General features: G+C 39.4%; 1 protein-coding gene across 2 annotated transcripts; it reads right to left on the bottom strand.

Annotated features, from left to right (window-relative positions):
* Nucleotides 1-7,074: 7,074 nt before the first annotated feature.
* MBIP (MAP3K12 binding inhibitory protein 1) lies at nt 7,075-22,625 on the bottom strand. Of its 2 annotated transcripts, XM_083741670.1 has the most exons (9): nt 22,412-22,625; nt 18,239-18,349; nt 16,154-16,375; nt 15,946-16,042; nt 13,312-13,377; nt 11,462-11,614; nt 10,262-10,359; nt 9,289-9,327; nt 7,075-7,560 (listed from the first exon to the last, which is right to left on the bottom strand). In XM_083741670.1, exons 1-9 carry the CDS (start codon nt 22,541-22,543, stop codon nt 7,456-7,458), a joined length of 1,023 nt encoding a protein of 340 aa, XP_083597796.1. In that variant the 5' UTR covers nt 22,544-22,625; the 3' UTR covers nt 7,075-7,455. The 2 variants fall into 2 exon arrangements, with proteins under 2 accessions (XP_083597796.1, XP_083597797.1); XM_083741671.1 differs by lacking the exon at nt 18,239-18,349 and having other exon boundaries at nt 22,412-22,624.
* Between the last annotated feature and the right edge of the window lie 221 nt (nt 22,626-22,846).

Raw genomic sequence — 22,846 nt, 5'->3', positions numbered from 1 at the left:
TGTTGCAGATGGAAGGGAATTTGGTAAGTATTATCTCCCATCCAGCATCCCAGTAAAGGGAAGAAACACTTCAATTTAGAGAAGGAAATACTCTGGATCGTGCCCATTGGCTGTGCAGCTGATCCTTATGATCATTTCTTAACGCTGGGTTCAAACAGTGCTTGAAGTATGCTGGGAAAAGGCCTGAACGAAACCCACAAGACCCACTCAGAATTCCTCCCAATCTTAAATCATTTCCCACAGCAGCTTATTAAAATAATAATAATTACAGTTTGGGGGCATTAACAGAAGATAAGGTGATGAGCCCTCTCTGCTCCATGCCTCTCCTTCCTTCCTTCAAGCACTGAACACAGACAGATCAGGAATAGACAGCCTGAGAAAACAAAGCAATGCAGATCTGGAGACCAGACTGCCTCCCTCAGCCAGGCAGATTGTCAAAGAGGAGCATGGTGCAGAGATTCAGACTCGGGGGAGGGGGGATCAAAAGGCCCTGAATGGAGACCGGGGGGGGGGGGGAGTGAAATCACAACCTCCTCTGTAGTTTTCTGGGATAACAGGGGCATCACAAACAGTTGTGGGGGACAGGAAGACCTGATTCCAAGTCATCTGAGCTCTGGAGTCACGGTGAAATCCTGAAATGAATGACAAAGCACTTGACCTCACCAGAGCCCAGATCTCGCCCATTGTTGCCTACATGCGCAGAGAAGGGTATAATTCTCATTTTCAACAGAAATGGGTTTGTAGCAGCTGATTTAGCCTGGCTGCTAGTTGAAGATTCCCAAATAACAGGGGCACATTGTGGAACGGGGTAAATAGACTGTAAAGAAGAAGAACAATTGGTAGGCAAATATATTGATAAATAATTTACTTGTCTTCATTGTGAATTTTCTGCACAAATCTATTTTAATCTCCCAGCCAAATGAATTGTTCGTCCCATTGTTGTGTTCTTCGCGGTTTGGCAATGAATAAAAATCAGTACAATAATAGTATAAACGGCATGCAAATAGTTATCAACAGTAGACCATCTGTATTGGACAGAAATCCGTGCCTCAATTAGGTGATCATAAAAAGCAAAACAGATGTGGATGAATCACCGGGGGGGGGGGGACGGGACGCGAAACGGACTGAATGCTGATGTTTGTTGTTCACATACAGACCTTTTCAATAATCCGAGATGGGTAAATTACACTAATTAACCTTTAAAAATTAGATGATTTCTAAATAATAGGTTTTAAACAAAGCCTGTTCTCTTCATTGTAGCTCTAAGTGTTTTGTTCATGACAAAGCGCTGTTTCATTTGAAGATTTACAAAGGTGATTACCTAACTCTGGCTCTTTTTCCCTTGCTAATTATTTTATGCCAAACCCACATCTATCTATCTGGGAAGTAAAACTCGGGCAGCCCTGAAAACAGTATTGAGAAGCGACATTCAAATATTCTGCTTAGTTGTTGCACTGGAAAGAGATAAAAGACGTCTTCTTTTCTTTTCTTTCTGCAAACAAGTAGTTTTGCTAACGACTCTTGGGCCAGCTCTCGCTAGAAAAGGATAATTTTGCCTTTATAAAGCATGAAGGTGAATTTTATTTCCCAGTTGCAATACTGTTTCTGGAAATGACCTGCAATGTAAGGGATCAGGTTCAACAGTGTAGCTTTCATTGGCTCCTCAAACAACAAAATGACATAAGAACATGAGCACCATTGGATCAGCCCAACTGGTCCAGCATCCAGTTCTTATGTTGGCCAATCAGATATAATAACAATAACAATAACAACAATAACAATAACAACTTATACCCCACCCATCTTGCTGGGTTTTCCCTAGTCACTCTGGGCGGCTCCCATCCGAATATTAAAAGCACAGTAAAACATCAAACATTAAGAAGAGAAAAAGAAGAGTTTGGATTTGATATCCTGCCTTTCACTCCCCTTAAGGAGTCTCAAAGCGGCTAACATTCTCCTTTCCCTTTCTCCACCTCAACAAACACTCTGTGAGGTGAGTGGGGCTGAGAGACTTCAGAGAAGTGTGACTGGCCCAAGGTCACCCAGCAGCTGCATGTGGAGGAGCGGGGAAGCGAACCCAGTTCACCAGATTACGAGTCTACCGCTTTTAACCACTACACCACACTGGCTCCTGATGAGCTATAATGCCACACACACTTCACCCTGCCTCATGGGTAGGCCGACTCTGACTACACAGTAAGTTTAATGGTGACCACTACATGTCTTCTTATTATAACCGCTGAAGAAGAGTCTTCATAAAAGACAGGGAATTTATTCCTGGCACAAAGGCTGTGTGAATTCTTGAGCTGGTATGGAATATTGTTCATGAAAATTCCACGTCTGAAGTTACCATCTAGCAACCCAGCTGGAAGTTGAGCAGGTTGGGGCACAAAACCAGAGTCAGCTGGTTAAATAGTACAACCCTATTGGTTCCTTTTTATTATCTGATTCCTTTGGAGCTGGTAACATCACCATCTTCTGGCCAGCAATAGCGCAGCAAAGATCAATCACCCCCAGCAAGCTACCATGGCAGCAAATGATGGTATCTTAGCCCCTTTGCCAGAGTTCTGGTTTAGTGATGTCCAACAATTTTCATGTTCTAGGATGTGGTCTTCCTGCACAGCTGTCGGTCTGCCTGACCATCAGGCGCAAGCTGATAATTTGCAAGTGCTTCTTAAAAAACTCTCTTTCAAAATTATTGCCAACCTGCTTTCCTCTTTAGTTTTTATGCCAGATTATTTGCTTAGTGTTTAAGAGTGAAAACTCCTCAGTGGTAGCGCAATTCCATAATTAAAACCAAACAAAGAGATCACTTATGATTTATTAAGGGTAAAACAAAAAAAAATCTATTACTGTTCTAAACAATGTTGGAGAGAATAGTGAACAGTTCAAGCTTCCCGAACCACTCATATTTCCTGCTGATGTGAGGGCTGTTCAAAAAGGCACTTCACTTTTTGGTTTGTTTATTAAAATCCTGCACTTGGCTATAAGAAATTAGCCTCCTAGAGATGAATCGCTCCTTTCGCAGAAGAACTTGCAGCAAAAGCAGACATTCCAGAATTAGACAATAATAGAAGACCAACTAATGTGTTATATTGCCTGTATCTGAGTATAGCATCGAGTCTTCTTTTTCAGGCAGGAAAAGGGTGGTTCTCATGGAACGGCTTTTATAAAGTATCTGTTAATTTTAGGTGGTTGTGCAATATTACAGAGTTATGTTAACATGAACCAGAGCTATTGTAAATAGTGGCATCATGACCGAACAGGAACAGGGAATGAATGGTCTTTTAAACTGTCCGTACCAGGTAACTACCGTACATCAGAAACACCTGACTTCTCTGTGAAATGTTCTGTAGTCTTGTAGTTCAAGATGTGAAATTCTACAGCGTTCTTGCTATTCTCTTTCAGAGATCAGAACTACCCCTTCCTTTTTCAGGCATCAAAGCGTTATTCCCACTTGAAGAGGGAATAAGTAATTATCCTTTTCTTTCCCTCCCCCCCCCTTTCCCCCCCTACAAGCACTGACTCACTTGTGTAGATTCAAACAGAGGATGCTCTTGTGTCCAGAGTGAATAACTTTTTAATTCACTCTAGTTCAGAGAGATGCTTCTAGGAAGAGACCTGTTTATAGGTACTATCAGAAAAAGTATCAGAGTCTGTAGTGTTGAATAGTCTGAAAATGGGAGTGGAAGAGGTCTGCAGGTCTGATTAGATTATACCATTCTAGGTGAAAACACTTTGTGGCTTTACTATAGAAATGGTTGTCAGGTGTGATATATGTTGTTTGAATTTATACACTCATGAATAAGTTAATTTATAAAACAGGTTAATCGGCTTCCCATTAAGTTATCAGTGATTTTGCAGTATCATCTTATACACTGTCTGAATTATTACAAAGACCTGGCCTTGCTTGCAGTACAGTTATTTTCTATCAATTTCTGATCATCATTGTTTATATGCCTTTTCTCTGTTTAGTATTTATTTAAGGGCTTATAAATCTGCTTTGCGACTCAAATTAATTCCCAAAGCAGCAAGCAACATTAAACTGCCACATAAAACTGCCAATTGTATTTTTAAAATCCAAGAAAAGATGCACTAGCCTTTCTCAACCTTGGGTCCCCCAATGTTTTTGGCCTACAACTCCCATGATCCCTAGCTCACAGGGACGATGGGAGTTGTAAGCTAAAAACATCTGGGGACCCAAGGTTGAGAAAGGCTGCAACCAACAGCATCACCTTGACAATAGGAAAAATAATACAAACTAAACTAATCTCTGTCCAACTTGGAAGTTAAAAGCCACCTTAGTCCTAATAGCACTAAGTGGGCTAAGCTCTTGAATGAGGCAAATCTCAAGCTGTAATGGTTCCATAAACATTGCAAAGCAACCACGTATACTTCATGTGTTATTGTAAACAACTTTTTACAATATAGTGGTATGTGAATATTTTTATAGACAAGAATAAAAATTGCCGAATGCAATCTAGCCTCCAAAGGTAGCACTTTGCAGTAGAGAGGAGTGACAGAATCTCCGTGGTAGGTGTGGTACATGTGGGAAAAGGTACTCTCTTGGGTATTCTTGATGTGGGCTTCAAAGCAGAGTTCGCAACACCCCAACCTGCCCTGTGAGATGCATGATGGGTCTACATACCAGCAATGGCTGGGGCCCAATCCCAAAGTGAAGCACACACACAAACACAGATTCACACGCCCATACCATTCACAAGTGCACCACATTCAGATAAGAGTTTAAGGATAAAAAGCAGGGTCTTTAAATTAGCCAGGAAACAAACTGCTAACCAGTATTGGCTCTTGGAAGTTAACATACATCTTTCATTCTGACTTCAGCATCTTTGATCAACTGAAGTTTCACAGGCAGCCCTGTGTATTATTACAGCAGTCAAACTGAGAAGTTACAAGGGCCTGCTGAACAGTGGCAACAAGGTCTCTTTTTACAGAAAGAGAACGTCACAGTACTAGCCCTTTCCTGTTGCTGTTCTATAGCATGCTGCTGCCCCAGATTCTGCCATTGATGAATACGATAGCCTTACCTTCCATTGATTCCCCCCAATTCCCTATTATTACAGATAAAAACCAGAATTGCTAAAAACATAGAAACAATCATGAAAAAAACAATGAAACACTGATAGAATGAAAACTATGTATACATATAAAATATGTTTAAAATATAATAATTACAATAAAAACAGAACACTACCAGCCCACTCATTTGAAGCACTAAGTTTACAAAATCCTGTAGGAAGGAAAGCAAGGAAGCAGCCAGACTAGCTTCCCCAGGTTCTGGAGTCTTGGAGAAGCGCTGAGAAGATGCTCTGTCTCATGCCTAAGCTGATGACCATCACTAGATCTTGTGGAAACAAATTTCACAGTTTAGCTATGCAATGTTTGAAGTTCTTATAACGCTTTATGTGGAAATAGTTCATTTATAGTTATGTACTTTTTGATGTGTTCAATTTATTGTTTAGGACTACCTTTGCAGTTTGTAACTTTAACTATGGAAAGGTGGCATACAAATAAATTATGGTTGTTTCCAAATGTCTTTGTATTGTCTGTAAATGTTTGGTTACTTTGTTACCTTTATGAAATCCCAGGTAAAGTTGTAGAGTACTTAGTCCCTATGCCTAACTTTAGCCTCTTTCAATTAGACACAGCCAGTTTTATTCAGTATTTTCCTACGCCCTCCAACTTCTAATGTAGTGAAATTGACATGGGGTAGTATGAAACTGACATATACAGGTGTGGTATTTTTCTACCCCAAACCAACTTGCATGTGTCTGAGGTGCTAAAATATTCTAAAACAAAACCATATGTATTCTATCAGAAGGTATCTACTTCCCTTGCTTGATTTTTGCTTTTAAAAAATGCCCTTCCCCCAATATTAACATTGCCTGGGGTTAAAAAAGCACCCTATTTGTAGAATTCAGTTGGGTTTCTTAAGATATTTTTGTTACAGAATGATAACTAAATAAAAAGGCACCTGCAAGTAAGTATAAATGCGGGGACGTTGTTTACCAAAGTGCAGGTGATAAATTAGGAAAACTAAGCTGTAGGTCTACTTCTGTGTAAATTCTTCAGTGAAGAGTGATTCCATGATGAATTACTATCCCATTTTCTTCGAAGTTCCATTGGCCATGTAACGTTTAACCTTACAAGGCAGATAATAAAAGTTTGTAATGATGAAGTATTTGTATTCCTCCAATAAACCCATCAGCTCAATTAGGCTAAGAAACTAGAGAATTGTTCATGAGTAGGCTTGTCAAACAGTGAAAATCCAGACAGAAAAAGCTGTTCAGGATTTCTGGCAAATTCGCCAAAAAATAAATAAATAAAATAAAAATGGAACTTTTGAGCTATTATGAGGGGAAATTGCCAAAAACGGCACTGCCAACATGAGTTGCCATACATCCGGATTTCCCCAGACATTTTTTTGGTGATTTCCACCCGGACACTATTTCCGACTGCAGTATTCCGGATATGTCTCGGTAATTCTGGAGGTATGGCAACCCTATTGAAGAGCACCACACTAAGCTTTGTGGGTAAGACAGGCCTCAAACCAAGATTTGCCTAGTCCACAATAACCAACACTTTCCCTACAACAACACCCTTGATTTTAGTGCTCATTACCATAGCAGTAGTATTGATCATGACACTTTTGAAAAATGTTTCCATAATTCTCTTTAGAGGTCTTATAGCAGAGGCTGGATGGCAACCAATCAGGGATGCTGCAGTAGTGGCTTTCCCATACTAAAAGAGGGTTGGATGAGATGATCTTTTAGGTCACTAGTAACTCTTATGAGTCTATGATGTCAAGACAAGACAGGCATCACACAGAGTTCAAAAAGTCTATGTGAAGGTAACTTGTGTGGAGTTAGTTAGTTCAGTGTAACACAGTTGCTTTTCTTTTTCTTTTGAAATAGTCCTAAGGATTTCACTATTAACTCATGAACAGTATCAACGAGTGATGTATGTCAGTTAACCTTCCTACATCAAGAAATCCCTCTTCCCATTAAATGCACCATGAAATTCCCAATGATACCCAGATCACAGCAAGCTGGCTTAAATTTTTCTACATATAAGTCTTTATTTCACAAAGCTATACGAATTGTATGAACAATCACATTTCGCACTATAGTCTTTGGATAAAACTATATTTAAAGAGGCATTCTGATCCACAGGCATCACATACAAGAAGTATGGTTTTCTTTTTATTGTTTCTACAGACCCTCCTTTCCATCAGAAGGGAAGAGACATTTACAATGCGACATTTAAAAGCATTCTTCATTTTGAAGAAAAAAAGTTCACTTGACCTAGGTTTCCAATAAGAATTTGACTGGTTCATATGTAATGTTTCATTTCCACAGAGTGCCTAGATAAACAGTACTTGGGCAGTCTGGAGTTAAGTACACATGAAAGCACGATGAAGTCACATCACTGTACTCAAAGAAGCTGATCAACAACCTTGGGCCTCCCTTCATTTGTTTTTCTCAGCAGTGTTTGCTTAAGTGCATTGATCTTCTCATCAAGTTCAGCCAAAGAATAGTTCTGTCATTCAGGAAAAAAGAGGTTAACATCTTGGATTTGTTGCATAAACATTTGAAACATTCTAGTCGTCGTCGTCGTGTCCCCCCCCCCCCCCGGTTTTTATAAAAAAAGACCCTGTGCTGCTTTTCTTTTTGTTTATGCACTTTTACAACATATATATATACACACCATACAAGATTCATCATTATCTCTTATACTCAGATAAGAGATAATGATGAATCTTATCCCTCTTATCCCCATTATCTCTTATCCTTCCCAGTCCATCTCCCCATGGCATTCTAGGCAGTCTTTTCTCGGCTGCATATTCTATTATTCCACCCATCTTCGTCTCAAATCTTCCTTTATTTAATGCGATCTGCTGTTCCTATGTTCATTCCTACTTGTAGGTTAAACTGACTATTATATCCTCTGAGATATTCTTCAAAAACACTTCCATTCATTTTGCGGTCATAGTTACTAATTCTGTGTATTCTATCAATTTATTTTGCCATTATTTATTTTGTGGGTATCTCCTTTTCTTTCCATTTTTTCGCATATACCACTCTTAGTTGTGGCGGTTGTGTATGAAAAGAGATTGAGTGCCTTTTTCAGGATCACTCCGTGCTGCTTTTCATGATAGAATCCAGAAAATCACCATCTTATTCATGTTCAACCCACTCTTCTCATTGTATTTGCCCATTTTGCCACTTTCATCGAGGTTACATAAACCAGTTTCACTTTACATCAGATATGGTATGGCTTCTGAGGGTGCTAAAAAAATCCTAAACTGTGGTTTAATGCTGGACCACAGATCACAGTATGAAGACTGCTTTCATATTGATGTCTGGAGTCCAAAGTTAGACCACAGTTTTCAATTTCTGATGTAATAGGAAACTGCAGTTAAAGAAACCATAAAACAAGCACCAAAGTTGATATGTAAGGGAAGTCTCTGTGTGTAGGATGTTTATCATTGGCTTAATAAATCATGATTTACTACACATCTGAATTTCCCCAGTGACTATGGTGGTAATTATGATGAAAACTCCTAATGTTTTTTAGCTAGGATAAGAATAATCTGAGAGAGAGAGGTAAAAGTCACGGTGAATTTAATTTGCTATCTATAAACTACCAAGATGATTTCTCATATTGAGAATTGAGATCCAGTGTAACCCTATGCACATTTACTTCGGAGTTAGGTGTAAATTTCACAGTGTAGAAGGGAACTGAGTGAACACGCACAGGATTGTGCTGCTAGAGAACTTAGAAGGGCTCATGCTTTGATTTAAAAATAAATTAATTAATTAAATCCTGGATTAGGACATATTCAAATGTTTGTGGAATGCCATGTTTGGTGCTCCGTACTCCTAATGGAACACTGGATTCTGATTCCCATGAGGATTGGCTGGACTATGTGAGATGTCGGTCCCCAGAGATGTGAGATGTTACTGTTTCCCATGCAATCCAGCAGACTGAACTGAGAAGCAGATTTAAGCACTCCCCATGGTGCCTGGGAGCTATGATCATAGGAGAAGGTTTTTTTGGCTGGGGCCACTGTGCCATATGAGTCCGTCCTTTCTTTAAGTTTATGAAACAATGAAATATTTAACAGTGACAAAGAAAATGCACGTGTTGCGGAGGGGTTTCTGGCACATCTATTCTAGCTTAAGCAAGCTGAGGGTAGAGGAATACCAAAGGTTATAAACCTCTGAATTTTTAATTGCAAGAAACACACAGGTTAGCAGCACTCACCTGGTTTTGTTGGGTTTTCCTTCTCTTGCCAGACAAATTCTGGAAAAAAAGACCAACCCCAAAGTCCAAATATAAGTAAAGCATTCTCTACTATGTTTCTTTTGTATTACAAAAACAAGAAAGGACAAGAATTTTTTCCCTCATCATAATGAAAGAGGCAGCAACCTAGAGCCCATCCTTCACACAGGGCTTCCATTTTCTATTGAAGAAAAATGTGAGCACCTGAATCCTCTCCTATATAAAATTTGCTTATTCTAATACTGCTAGGAGCACGTTATGTGCAAAAAGATGGGGAACCACATGCATTGATGGACTATCAACATGTGGCTTCCCTTTTTCATCCAACCGCTGAGGTTTCACACATGAATATTAAATCCTGCTGATCAGCTGTGTACAAGTGGGTGCTGGATTTACTACTACCCCAAACAGTTGCCTAGTGAGTTTTTAACCAACCCTAGCAGCTGTGTGTGTGCTCTTTTTAGACAGGAAAACCTGCTGGCAAAATGCAAGCAAACCACAGAGGACTGTAGTCAGGCTTCATCCCGAATTTTCTGTAACCTGAGTCCTGGAACGTGTGTGTGTGTGTGTGTGTGTGTGTGTGTGTGTTTAAATCCAAATGAGTAAATTAGCTCTTGAGAAAACATTTTCACCTTTGTAAGAGGAAAATACTCTGTACAGTTTTAAAAAACTAGTCCATCTTCCCAAAACAGCACCTCATGAATTCTCCAGTGTGTACATAGAACATATCGTATCTGCTGGTAGCCTGGCTGTCCTCAGTAGAGAGCATCGTGAAGAGATGTCCCTTCCAGAGAAATGAACAAGACAGACTATGGAGCTGGGAAAGTACAGCAGAAAACTGTGCCTGGAACAAAATGGCTAGACTGAAGTAACCTTTCCCTCCTTTTTTTACTATAGAGAACCTGCACATACTTTGCTTTGTACACCTTATTAAGCGCAACAGAGTTAGACTTACCACAGATTGAAAATATTCCGGAGACATTCCTTCCAATTCAAGAATCTTATCTTCCAGCTTTTTTATTCTTTGATAGATGTCTTTTGGCACTGGTCCACCTGTATTATGGGAGATTGATAGATAGATGGATGATAGATAGATATGATAAGCTAGCGTGACTAGAAGCATTCAAGAAAAAGAAAAAGAAAACTTCAGTATAGCCTTTAAGATTAATCTCTCAATCAAGATGTGAACATAACAAAGGGTGCATAGGAGGGAAAACATACATTAAAGAGCAATACTCTGGTGCCAAGACCTACTGAATCCTAGCAAGGCAGGATTCCAAGGTTGGGTTTGGGAGGTGCATGGCTTATATACATGTGGTGATCCAGAGCTCTGAATGCAATTGCAAAAAAGACATAGGTTTAATGTTTTGCTTTGTTTTTAAAAAATAAATCTCATCTTGTATTTTACTTCTTGTTCTTTGAAAATATAACTCTGTCCATTATGCTCCATCAAAGCAGAGTTAATGAAACCACTGATCAGGATTTCTGCAAAGAGACTTTGACTACACTTATTGTTGTGAGTTGTGACATTTTTCCATCTGAAGAGCCATATGCCAGAGCACTTACACTTCTACTTCAAAATTTTGTGGATGTACTGTACTGGAAGTGAAACATGACTGGCATGAAAAATAAAATGCACACATTTAGATTTGCAGACTATATATATATCTCCCAGAGTATAATTCCTCTCTTGGATCTTTACAAGAACTTGGAGAGTTTTTCTTTCCATTCCTTATATGGAAGAGGCTAGTAATGAACATGCTAGGCTGCCCAGCAAGCTGCCTGACAGTGGTAAACATGTCAAAGACCACCAGCCACTGAGTAGTGTATCCAACTAGACTGAACACCTACCTGCACAAGTAATTCCTACGGATTTTTTTTTTTGAGGGAGGGGACAAAAAGGGAGAAGGAAGTGCAATGCATAGTGCTTTTACATGAACAATTCTAATCCTTGTCCCAACATTCTTCAGCCAGGACACTTCCAAATTTTGAAGTCCAAAAGTAAGAAATAGGACACCAGGGATAAAAGTCTAGCCTTCTCTATAGTTACACTTTGAATTTATACTTCTGGTGGTTTCTGCTGCACTGAATGACTCACAACTGAGGGCACGAATACAAATGATTTGCATACACAGATAACAAGCTTTCTACAAACCTGTTTGCAACCTTAAATGTGCTTCAATGTTCTGCAGTCTCTCTTCTACAGCCTGATTCCCACAATCCCGAGAAAGGGAGTTCGCCTTATGAGTGGACCCATGAGCACTGTCACTTCTAGTCTGGGGTCCGTAGGTGTTTACAACTCGAGAAACTAGGTTCAAGAAGTACAAGATGAATATTTTACACACATGGAAGGAACGAGCAAGGATTATCTGCAAGGAGAATACCTTTGACAGTGCAATTTTATTAATTTCGCTAGAAAAGTAAGCCCCACTGTGTTTAATAGGACTACTCCCAGGGCTGCTTCCTTAGTTAAGAGAATATAATTCTAGCCAATCTCAATTTGCATTTGTCCCTAACTTAAACTGTAATGTTCCGCATTCTACTCTGGTGGTGGCTAAACTGCACAAGACATCTAACTTCTGAATTCTTCAATTACTCTTCCTTACTGACTCAAATACCCCTGCTGTTTGTACGCCTCATGCTGGGAAAAATAAATACGACTATCCCATGTGCTTTGAATTGTTCTTGTCATGTGCACTACTGCACTGTGAATCTACACTAACTTAAAACACCTCCAATTAGAAACTGCATGGCAGAGCTTACTTTCAATATGGTAAATTAGCAACTATTAAGTACTAAAGATTATGTGGTGCTCAGCTTAATAGAATGACTCACCTGCTCTTCACCCCGCCCCCCCAGAATACAATTAGCAGGAGTTCCAGACTCCCACAAGAAACGCTCCACAAAAGAGAGAAAGAGGGAGCAATACCATTTGATTCTCCAGACATTGCTGGATTAACAGCAATGGTCATTCCTGACCATCGACCATGCTGGCTGGGGCAGAGGGTGATGGGAGATTGGAGTCAAACCAGTTCCCCACCTTTGCTCCAGACAACTATTCTAGAGAATTACTCCTTGAACTTTTCACACTGCCATCTTTTTTTTAAAAAAGCTAGCCATTGATTTGTTTCTTTATTTACAACCTTTATATCCCACTTTTCCTCAACAAGCCCAATGTGTTTAGTACCACCAAGTTAAATAACCTAGCATTTTTTTAAAAAAATGACAATAAATGGCAATAAAGCAGCAATAACTCACTAAAACTGGAGGGGGTGAAGGAGGGAGAACAAAACTATGAAAAAATAATTTAATCACAGCAATTAAAACCACTTCAAAAGTGAAACAACCATTTATGGTCCAAAAGCTTTCCTAAAGAATAAAGCTTTTGACCATTCCACAAAGGCAATTAGAGAATCAGTGATATAATAATGCAATGCAACTTTCATCCAAAAGCCATTTTCTACCACAGTAGCCACAGTCTTTTGTAGAATGCTGACAATCTGATCACAAGCATACTTACTTCAAAACAAGCCCTGCTGAGTTCAATGGGATTTGTTTCCTAATAGGTGTGCTTAAAATCACAGCTGGATAATTTTTTTAAATAACAGTAATAAAAAAATCATCTCCCCAACCCAAGTTTCTAGCACTTGTTTCTGAAAAGCTAAATTTAATATAAAATGACAAACATTTCTAATGCAGCTGAACAAAGTGTCTCTCATTGGCTTAGAAAATGAACAGATGCTGTAATCCCACAACTCAGTTGGGAACTTTTTTTCTCTGAATAAACGTACATTGGACTAGTATATCGCCTCAATTGATGTCTCATCTTAGAAAAAGAGAGATCTTCCGTTATCAAGTGAATGTCTAGTTCAAGAGCTTAGAGAAACTGACCAAGTTCCCTCTTGCCTATATTAATTGTATTGGTTCTTCTTTTTTTAAAGGATTACTTTAGAGGACAAAATCCCTCATTAAATACACTGACAGATAATGATAAATAGTACTTACCCTTAACATGACTTTTGAATCCTGGGTAAGGTGTGAAAACTGCATCAGTCCTTGCACAACTGTTTTCTAAGAGTGTTTTTAATAAGTGATCATTAGTGCAGTCATTTAAAAAGCCCACACTTCGCTCCAGAGGCTTAACAGAGCCAGCCAGCATACCTAAATAAGATGCAGTATCCAATTATGTCATATTCTGAGTAGACCCACTGAAATCAATAGACTTAAGTTACTGATTTCAGTCTATCTACCCCAAAAATGACTAAAATTGGATTTCAACCTAAAAGCACAGAACACTCAGTGCTGATGTTCAAACTTGGTTTTACTTACTGTAGGCCAGATTACAGATATACAGATTACTGAGATTACTTTTTCTAGGGACAATAATAATATCCACATTTTAGGGTCTTCATGTTTAGCAGTTATTAACTATACTGCTCTATTAATATTTTAAAAAGTAAAAACCCCATTAACACTTAAGAAATGCCAGTTTCCAGAAGCGCTCAGCTTTCAATATTAAAAGATCCAGAACATATGTCAGAATCCCGTACAGGAAATGTACAATCTTATATGTTCCAAGTGTGCATCTTAGAGAGAGAGAAAGAAATATTGGCAATACTCCTGTGTCAAATATTTAGGATAGGGATAAGATGATTTGCTTTCCAATTAGACTTGTTTTTATAAATGGAGTGAATTTATGGCTACTTTAATTGTTTGGGCAAGGCACTCATTTAAATAATTTATTTTTATTCTTATTTTAAAGATGGATACTTTCTAAAGTCATGTGTGTGAGGAATTATATCTTGTTTTCTGTTAAATGCTTTTGTAATAGAATGGAATAGTAAACACTTGGTTAAAATTAAACAAGTTTTGAAATTACACACACACACACACACACACACTAGATATAAAAAATCTGGTAAAAACCAAAGGTTTATTTTCTGAACATTATCATTTCCTCAAAACATAAGTTCCCACTGAACATAAATTTAGACTAGACTGGGAAAATATTTAAGGAGTGATATTATAGAATATTCATGTGAGTATGTATTTACACAAGAAATCAAGTATTCTATATCAACTAATTTAAGGGGAACTCACTTTAAAATCATGTGCAGGTGGTATACAGCACAAGGTAAATTGAGACAGATGCATTTAATACAAGACGATAGGCACTGGAGATGCTGTCAGTTCTGCTGATGACTTTGATAATTGGTGGTTTGTTTTTTGTTTTTGCCAAAATGTTTTATTTGGGGTCAGACTTTTTGCTATGATTAAGGAAATAAGAGGGCCAAGTTATAATGCACCAGGTTATATAAAAAATATGTAATATACGAATAGAGAAAAGTGGTAACTAACGTGTTAATTACTGGAAAAACTGAAATTGTTTCCAAGTAGAGAACAGAAAAAAACCTACTGAAGAATGATTAAGGCTACAATCGTATAAACACTTCTCTGGAAGCAAGCCCACTGAACTTAAAGGAGACTTTTGAGTATACATGGATATGGTTGCACTGGAAGGCAAGCACTTATTGGTGGTGAAGCTCACACATTTCATAAGGTTTAAGAAGTGAAAAGAACCAATTGAATGTGTCACCTTTTGGAAAAGACAATATGATCAAAATACTGAAATGGTTCTTTGCCTTTCTTAAGATACTGAGGAATCTTGCTCTGTTTATAAAACTATGGAACTTGTGTTGCAGGCATATCACACATATGTATTATTGTTTGATTTTGATTTTATTCATGACATAATCTGTGTGATTGCTGTATTCCATTTTTCTCATCTATTTTAATAATAATTTAAAAGCACAGGTGGAAAAATGTTCACCTTCAGAGTTGTGCCTTTTAATACCCAGAAGACAATACCACTGATGATACTGATGATGAAAGATGACTTGGGCAGTGGGATGATCTTGGTCACTGGTACAGAGAGAGAGAAATGTAGTTTCTGAGGAATGTGGTTTGTTGGACAAGTGATGGCCATGTATAAAATGGAAATATCAATGACAAGCTAAAGGAGCTTAACAACCATGCTTATCTTCTTCAGTACATCTAAATGATGAAATCCAGAAGTTATACTTCATTAAGAGCATACTTTTCTCCTCACGTTTTAAGAATCATTATTAGTGCACATTATTATCACACTTCTGTGATACATTTCTGTGCACAGTTACTCGCACTAAAATGCAATTAGTAAGAAGAGAACAGGTTAAAAAAACCAGCAAACACAGACTTGCTCAGATTTATTTATAGTAAGGAAGGGGACTCCATTCATACCCCATATAGCTTTCCCCAAATTATTTTTAGAAAAGCCATATTCTTAGTTAAGGGTGCAGTCTAGAAATCATGTACACTTTGGTATGCCACTACAGTTATTGAGAATACCCTAGAATAAGAATTAGATTACACTGGAAATAAGTTTATTGAAGTCACTGGGACCGAATTATAAATGAGTACAAATCAGGGTGTTGTAAACTAAGACTCCCTTTACGTTTTGTCTAACCAATGCCTTTTACATGGTTAACTATGTAACATTGCCCTTTTTTCAATAATTTTTTTTTAGGAGCTGTTCAAATAATAGGGCAAGAGATCACACTTAAAAGGGGTAAGAAAATTAAACCACAAGTGGACAGCTACCTTGATTACAATCGATAACGTTGCAAAATTCTCTGACATTGTTTTCATTGATCTCAGCTTGCTTCCTTTCAATGAAGGCTGATATTCGTCTTTCAATCTGCAGGTGACAGGGACAACTTGTATTTAGATTTCATTATTTCCATTCAAAATAGGGGGGGAAAGGTCTAGTTTAGAAAAGAAAAGAAAAAGTGGCCCAAGACTCACTCACTTCAGCTTTCCCAGCTTTTATTTGGACTACTTCTGGGTCAAAATCAACATGAGCCTCTTTCAGGCTTGCAGAACCAAAAGCTGCGTGTGTCACTTCCATCGGCAAGTCCTTTTCTATTACATTTGAATTAGTCTCACACTTTCCACCTTCTGTCTTACTGGAATCATCAGCGGGTACAGTGCTTTCTTCTTTAATCAAAGACTGGAGTTTTTCTATAAATGGCTAAAGCAAAAGAAAGGAGGGGGGGGGGGAGAGAGATGGGATTCAAACTGACAGAACACTTTTTCTTAACTGGAATCTCTAAAACCAGCTTCTTAAAATAATTGTAGAGGCCATATGCCATCACCTTTGTGTACATAATTCAATCAAACTAGAATTAAAATACAACATCTCTAAGTGTCACTGCCCTTTCGATCGGTGCCTTTTACTAATCTGCGTATTTGGAAAAAAATCAACCTCTGGAGCGTCCAGACTATCTGAGAAAATCTGCCTGTTACTCATCTGTTTTGTACCAAATCAAAGCAGCACCCTTCGGCACCAATGCCACTTAATTTACATGCCATTCAAATGCTTACCCAGAACATTAAGGCTTAAGTATTTTTCCTCCTTAACATGAGAGCCAAGACTCTCATTCTGCTAAAGCTCTTGCTTTAACACTACATCACTGGCAGCATCTCCACTTGAAACGCAGCCACCCAAAATGCATGGGAGAATACAAACATTGTCCTACAGGCTCATGCATCTCCCAACACAGCCAATAACCAGAGAAGCAAAATAAATGCACCTTATTTTTCTCATCATAAAAAAAGCCCTATTTATATCCTTTGCATTTTCTGTGCAAAGTCATACAACAAAATAAACCCAAATACAAGTTAGTTCATCCATTCTTCTGTTACACTTTTAAAGAACCTGCAATAAAAGGGCTAGACAGCAACTCAGCAAAAAACAGCACTTGCAAATCATGAGAACAATCAAAAACTATGAAGTGATTTACAACACCAGCAATCCCCCCACTTCCATTTAATTGAGCTTAATGTTTATTCCTTATTTGGAGATACAAAATTAGGATTTTACACCAATGCTATTAATAGAAATACTTCGGTTGGCACTATCAAATTGCTTGAAAAAGCAGTAACAAAATAATAACATCCACTTACAAGGTTATTAGTTCTCATACTAAGAAACAATTGCATGAGAGCACTTGTTGTGCTCACTGCCCTGCAAATTCTTTTCTTTTTTAAAAGCTTTTGATATATACATTATTTAGAATGATGGCACAATCATTGGGAAATTTCTGCTATACAAGCCCCCCACAAACACAGACAGGAAATGAACCAACATCATTCTGTTTTATTCCCAAGAGAAGTTGCAAAGGAGATGTTGTGACAGGCCACACCTCAGTTGAATATATTCTCATTGTGGCATCACACAGACACCACATGAAATGTGCTAGCATGCAATCAAAAATGACATCCAAAAACAAGGAGAAAGGCAAATAGTGCAACTTCACATTAATAATGGTTTTAAAATGTCAAATGAATAGGATAACACAGAGCAACTGGTTACTTGACAAGATAAAAGATTAAATATCTAAGAAGTTACTTTGGGGAAAAAAATCTGTGCTGGAAATATGGTTAATTGCAGACACACACACCAGGATGCATCATGCTGGGATAATGCCACTTCTTGATCCACTGAAAGCACTCTACAAACCGCAGAACTCACCCAACGCATGGAATCATTATCATAGCATGACACACACCTGCCGTGTTATTGCTTAATTATAACCCACCACAGATGGAAATGTACTGCATTTACAATGGAAGTGTAGAAATCAACAGGACTGCATTTGCGCAATCTACTTATCCACAGTAGCTTGGAATGCTATTCCCACAATCCTTCGGATAATTGTTTTAAGGTAACAGGTTTAAATCTTTTAGAAAGCACCGTGGAACCTCAGGTGTACAATACAGTAAGATGCACCATTTCCTTACACAGCAGCCCTAACTGCTGAGCTGAGGTTCTGCATTTAAGGATTACTCTGAGAGAGCTGAGTTTTTAAAGTTCCAAGAAAAAAAAAATTACCTGTAAACCTGATATATGCTGCTGCAGAGCAGTAAAGAGCAACGCGGGTGATGTACTTTGAAGCTTGCTCCAGTCGATGTTAATTTTCACCACATCTTCTCCAATATTAAGCTTCAAAAGTGAAACAAATCATGTCACAAGAGGGCTTCAACACAACAGCCCTTCCAACCACAAACAGCCTAAGAGTTAAACGGGAATTTCACATCAGTCGAAAGCATCAAGAACAAACTGAATCAGGCCCATGGTCTACTCCCAAGTCTGGCAGCCTGCTTCCCACACTGACCAAGCAGATGCTTATGGAAAGCAAACAAGCAGGCCTTCAATACAGTTGCTTCCTGGCAACTGTTACTCTGGGGGATACCGCTTCTGAACTATGTTCCTAGTCCTCAGGAAAATTTATGGAGAATAAATCTATTACTATCTAAGCTAGTTGTCATTCTCACTTCTAATGACAGAGGAATCTGCAGGTTAATCAACTCAAGTTTTAAAACAATCATGTTCTGAGGTGACATTCTAATGGAGCACATGTGACAGTTAACTGCATAGATTTCAATTAGTTACTGTAGTTTTATTTTTTCTGCTAAAAATTACTGCCATTTTGAGTCTAGAAACTTAACCCCCTGTTCCTGAACATCATTGCTTTTGAGGATTTTTCAATATTCTTACTTCAGACATGCCCTATTTATGCTGTATGTAAATACAGAGGTGGAATTGGGCCAGGAGTTTAACAATTTGGGAAACATTATTGGTGGTTTCCACTAGTGTTTTCCCTCAACTGAAATATTTAGTACACTCTGAGCACTCTGAGCCAATATTATGAGCAACAGTGGGGAAGGCATAAGCAGCCTAGGAAACCAGGAGCCATTTAACAGATTATTTCCAAGCCCAGGGGAAAATATGCCACTTTTTTCTACATATAAAAGATATGTTTTTCAGAGGACTGAAACATATACCGTATTTTTTGCTCTATAAGACTCACTTTTTCACTCCTAAAAAGTAAGGGGAAATGTGTGTGCATCTTATGGAGCGAATGCAGGCTGCACAGCTATCCCAGAAGCCAGAACAGCAAGAGGGATTGCTGCTTTCACTGCGTAGCGATCCCTCTTGTTGTTCTGGCTTCTGAGATTCAGAATTTTTTCCCCCTTGTTTTCCTCCTCCAAAAATTAGGTGCGTCTTATAGAGCGAAAAATACGGTATATATTGAAATTTTCTGCTATGGCGTAATTGTGCACTCATTAGGTAATCTTGCATATGTTGATGGTTTCAGTCTCATATTTTAAGTAGTCATAATTTTTGTGCTGTAGAATAATAATAATAATAATAATAATAATAATAATTTTATTATTCATACCCTGCCCATCTGGCTGAGTTTCTCCAGCCACTCTGGGCGGTTCCCAACAGAATACTAAAAACAGAATGAAACTTCAAACATTAAAAACTTCCCTAAACAGGGCTGCCTTCAGAGGTCTGATGGGAGGGCGTTCCACAGGGCGGGCGCCACTACTGAGAAGGCCCTCTATCTGGTTCCCTGTAACCTCACTTCTCTCAGTGAGGGAACCGCCAGAAGGCCCTTGGCCTATATATATTTGAATATTACTAGCTTTTAAAATAAAAGATGTGGAAGTAGTTGATGCTCCCATTTTCACTTTCCCTGCACTCATGCCTTGTGCACCTTTTCTCATATGTTCTGCTTCTCCCATGGATGCCCTTGGGAGTTCAGAAGATGTTCTCAAAATATGGGGATAAGCTCAGTACTAATGGTGGCTATGTTCTATTTTAAAATAATGATACACTTCAGTATACTGTGTGTGTGTTTGTGTGTGTGTGTCCTATGTGAAAACATTTCACTGAAGATTTTAATTTCAACTGAGGCTACAAAAAGTGGGAGGAAGATTTTTAGCAAATGATTTACACTGGTTTCCTTCCGCAGACATTACTTTATTTAGCACTTTTAGGTTGCAATTCTATAGACACTTTAAGTGAACTCCTATCCCTCCTCTGCCCCATGTTGAACACCATGGAGAAGGGCCATAATTCAGTGACAGAGCATCTGCTTTGCACCCAGAAGGACCCTGGTTCAATTCCTGGAAGCTCCAGATAGGTCCAAAACCCTGGGGAGCTGCTGTCAGTCAATGTAGACAATATTGAGCTAGATAGACCAATGATCTGACTTAGTATCGGGTACCTTCCATTGTTCCTATGATGACTGGATGGGCAATTTGTTAGGATGGCACATACAAGTCCCTCTGCTGGCTTCTACCAGCAGTAGAAAGGGGAAAGCCCTAACACAGTATTACTGGGCAGTTTTTGATGGGATGGATCCAAAGCTCTGTATATTCCCTGAGGGACTAATTCTCAGGACCTTCAGCAGTGCCAACCCAGACTTCACTGTGCATAAATAAAAATGACAGAAACCAGTCCCCCAGTTGTCTGCCAAAGCAGCAGGGCTTGGGATGCAACAACGGATCCACCACATTGCCTTTCTCTACACTTAAGATTGCTGTAAGCTGAGTTAAAACCCACCAATTTCAATGGGACTTACTTCTGAGCAGATATGTTTAGGATTAAACTACCGATGTTGAAAATTGTTTACAATCTTCATTGCAAATGAAACAATATTTTTGTAATACCATCTTAGGATAAGGGGAACAGATGATGATATATGGCCAAGGCTACAAAATAAATCCAAAACAGCAATGAAGACTTGACCCCATATTTCCCAGATCTAAATCTAACCCTTTTTATCCATTGGAGAAAATGCCACTTTCAAAAAGCCAGACAACTAGTTTCCATCTAACTAATTTCCACCCACTTCATGTAGTTTAACAAAAGACATAACATGACACTGTTTATTGACTCTGATCAATTTCTATTTCCTCCTTAAAGTTCTTTGATCAAACCACTTCTTGAAACTATAGCTATTGAATCTTTTAATTATCTGTCTCTGTAATAGATCCTTTCCTCATTGTAAAGAATTCTTATGGCTCCTCTCTTCATCCTCTCCCACTTTCAACTCACTTTTTTTTAAAAAAAAAAAGTTTGGACACTAGAAGTGATACTACACTCCAGCAGCCATCTTACCATCAATGCAGATAGAAATAAACCATTTATCTACTCCTCAATCAATATGTGCTTCTGTTTAATTGAAATGCATGTAAATGCTCAAGGATGCAAGAGAAGATTTTGAGGACAGGCCTGTATTTGTTACATTTTACCTAGGTTAATAGTGGAGGTTTTTTAAGAGTCATTGTAACACAAGCCTTAAAGAGATTTCTATCCTTTCTTTAGAAAGGCAGGCTGTAAAATGTGTGTATGTAGGCATTTAAAAAGGTGGCAAAAAAGCAATTACAGAATGCTGAGTTTCACATGGGATTTTTGCTCCCCTTCCTTACAATATGTAAACCACAATTTGAACTCAGTTCTTCAGCTACTTACATTTGTTCACTGCAGAACAAATGTGTGTCGGCCACCCATGTGCCAGTGTCACACAAGTCAAAATAATGAAGGTTATTATAAAAAAAAGAGTGGAAGAAGAGGAAGAGCCATATACAAAATAGGTTCCCAAATTTGCAGATTTACATTACACACTTGTGAGTGGTGGGGGGTTGGGAAGCACAATGTACCAAATGCATCAACGAAAAACGAGCCTGGAAAAGCTAAATGAAATATATGAAAGCAACACCCCACTAGGAAAAACGTGAGGATTAAAACGTCCCTTGTAATCCTATTGATTGCTGTGGGGCATGCATGTCAGCAACAACAATCACCGAGGGTGGCAAGAGGTTCCTGCGGAAATCAATAGCAGTTGCTTCCAAGTAGTAGCAAGCTTAGGTTTGGTAAGCTCGGTTCGAGGCTCAGATACGCGAAGCGTGACGGAGAAAACGTGGGAAGGGAGCCCTGAAGCACTATGCTAGGCTTAATCATAAGCCTCTTTTCCTTGGAGAGACTCCTTAAAAAACTATTTTAACACGATTGTCTCGTGCAGATACACGTCTTTCGGGAAACTTGCGCAGCGAGATCGGAGCTGGGTGTCGGGGCCGACCTTTTATTTCCCCCCTTTTAGACAAGCCCCCCCTTTCGAGGATGTTTCCACGGCGGCAACTGCCCCTCATCCCTCCTGCCTCCGCCGCCAAGCGCGGCTGCTGCGCTGGCTCCCTCCCAAGCCAAACTAACCTGCCCCACCAGCGCCGGCAGCGAGCGCAGGGCGCCTCTCAAGACCTCTCCGGCTGCCTCCTCGGAGGAGTCCCCTAGCGGGGCGGAGACCTCGGGCGGGATGGAGCCGGCCTCTCCCGCGACGGAGGCCATAACAGCCGCCCACAACAAACAGCCCCGGGCGCGGCGGCGGGGGCCATGCCTCCCTCTCCCTCCGCCCCTCGCGCCTCGTCGCACGGGGATGACGGAGGAAGGCTCGCCTCCGGAGCGGCTTCAGGGCCCCGCCCACTCACGTGACCGATGGGTAGAGGGAAGGACGGCAGCTGCGGAGCTGCTGAGACGCGCTATCTCCTGCCTTCTCCGTGTAAACGCGGTCCTTCTCAAGGGGAGCGCCTTTGCCCCCCACCAGCTGCTGTTTGAGGGGCGGAGCAGCCGCTTTGATCGTTGCCCAAGTGG

Source organism: Podarcis gaigeae (genome assembly GCF_964106915.1).
Source record: "Podarcis gaigeae genome assembly, chromosome: 1".
Classification (NCBI taxonomy): domain Eukaryota; kingdom Metazoa; phylum Chordata; class Lepidosauria; order Squamata; family Lacertidae; genus Podarcis; species Podarcis gaigeae.
This window is presented reverse-complemented; position numbering and strand designations above follow the sequence as displayed.

Bases quoted from the DNA above. Each gene is read 5' to 3' on its own strand.
- MBIP (XM_083741670.1), bottom strand. From the start codon at position 22,543: ATGGCCTCCGTCGCGGGAGAGGCCGGCTCCATCCCGCCCGAGGTCTCC. The intron at 16,376-18,238 runs GTAATTTTTTTT...CTTTTGCTTTAG, and splicing joins AGCATATATCAGGTTTACAG to CCATTTATAGAAAAACTCCA. The intron at 7,561-9,288 runs GTGAGTGCTGCT...CCTGAATGACAG, and splicing joins GGAAAACCCAACAAAACCAG to AACTATTCTTTGGCTGAACT.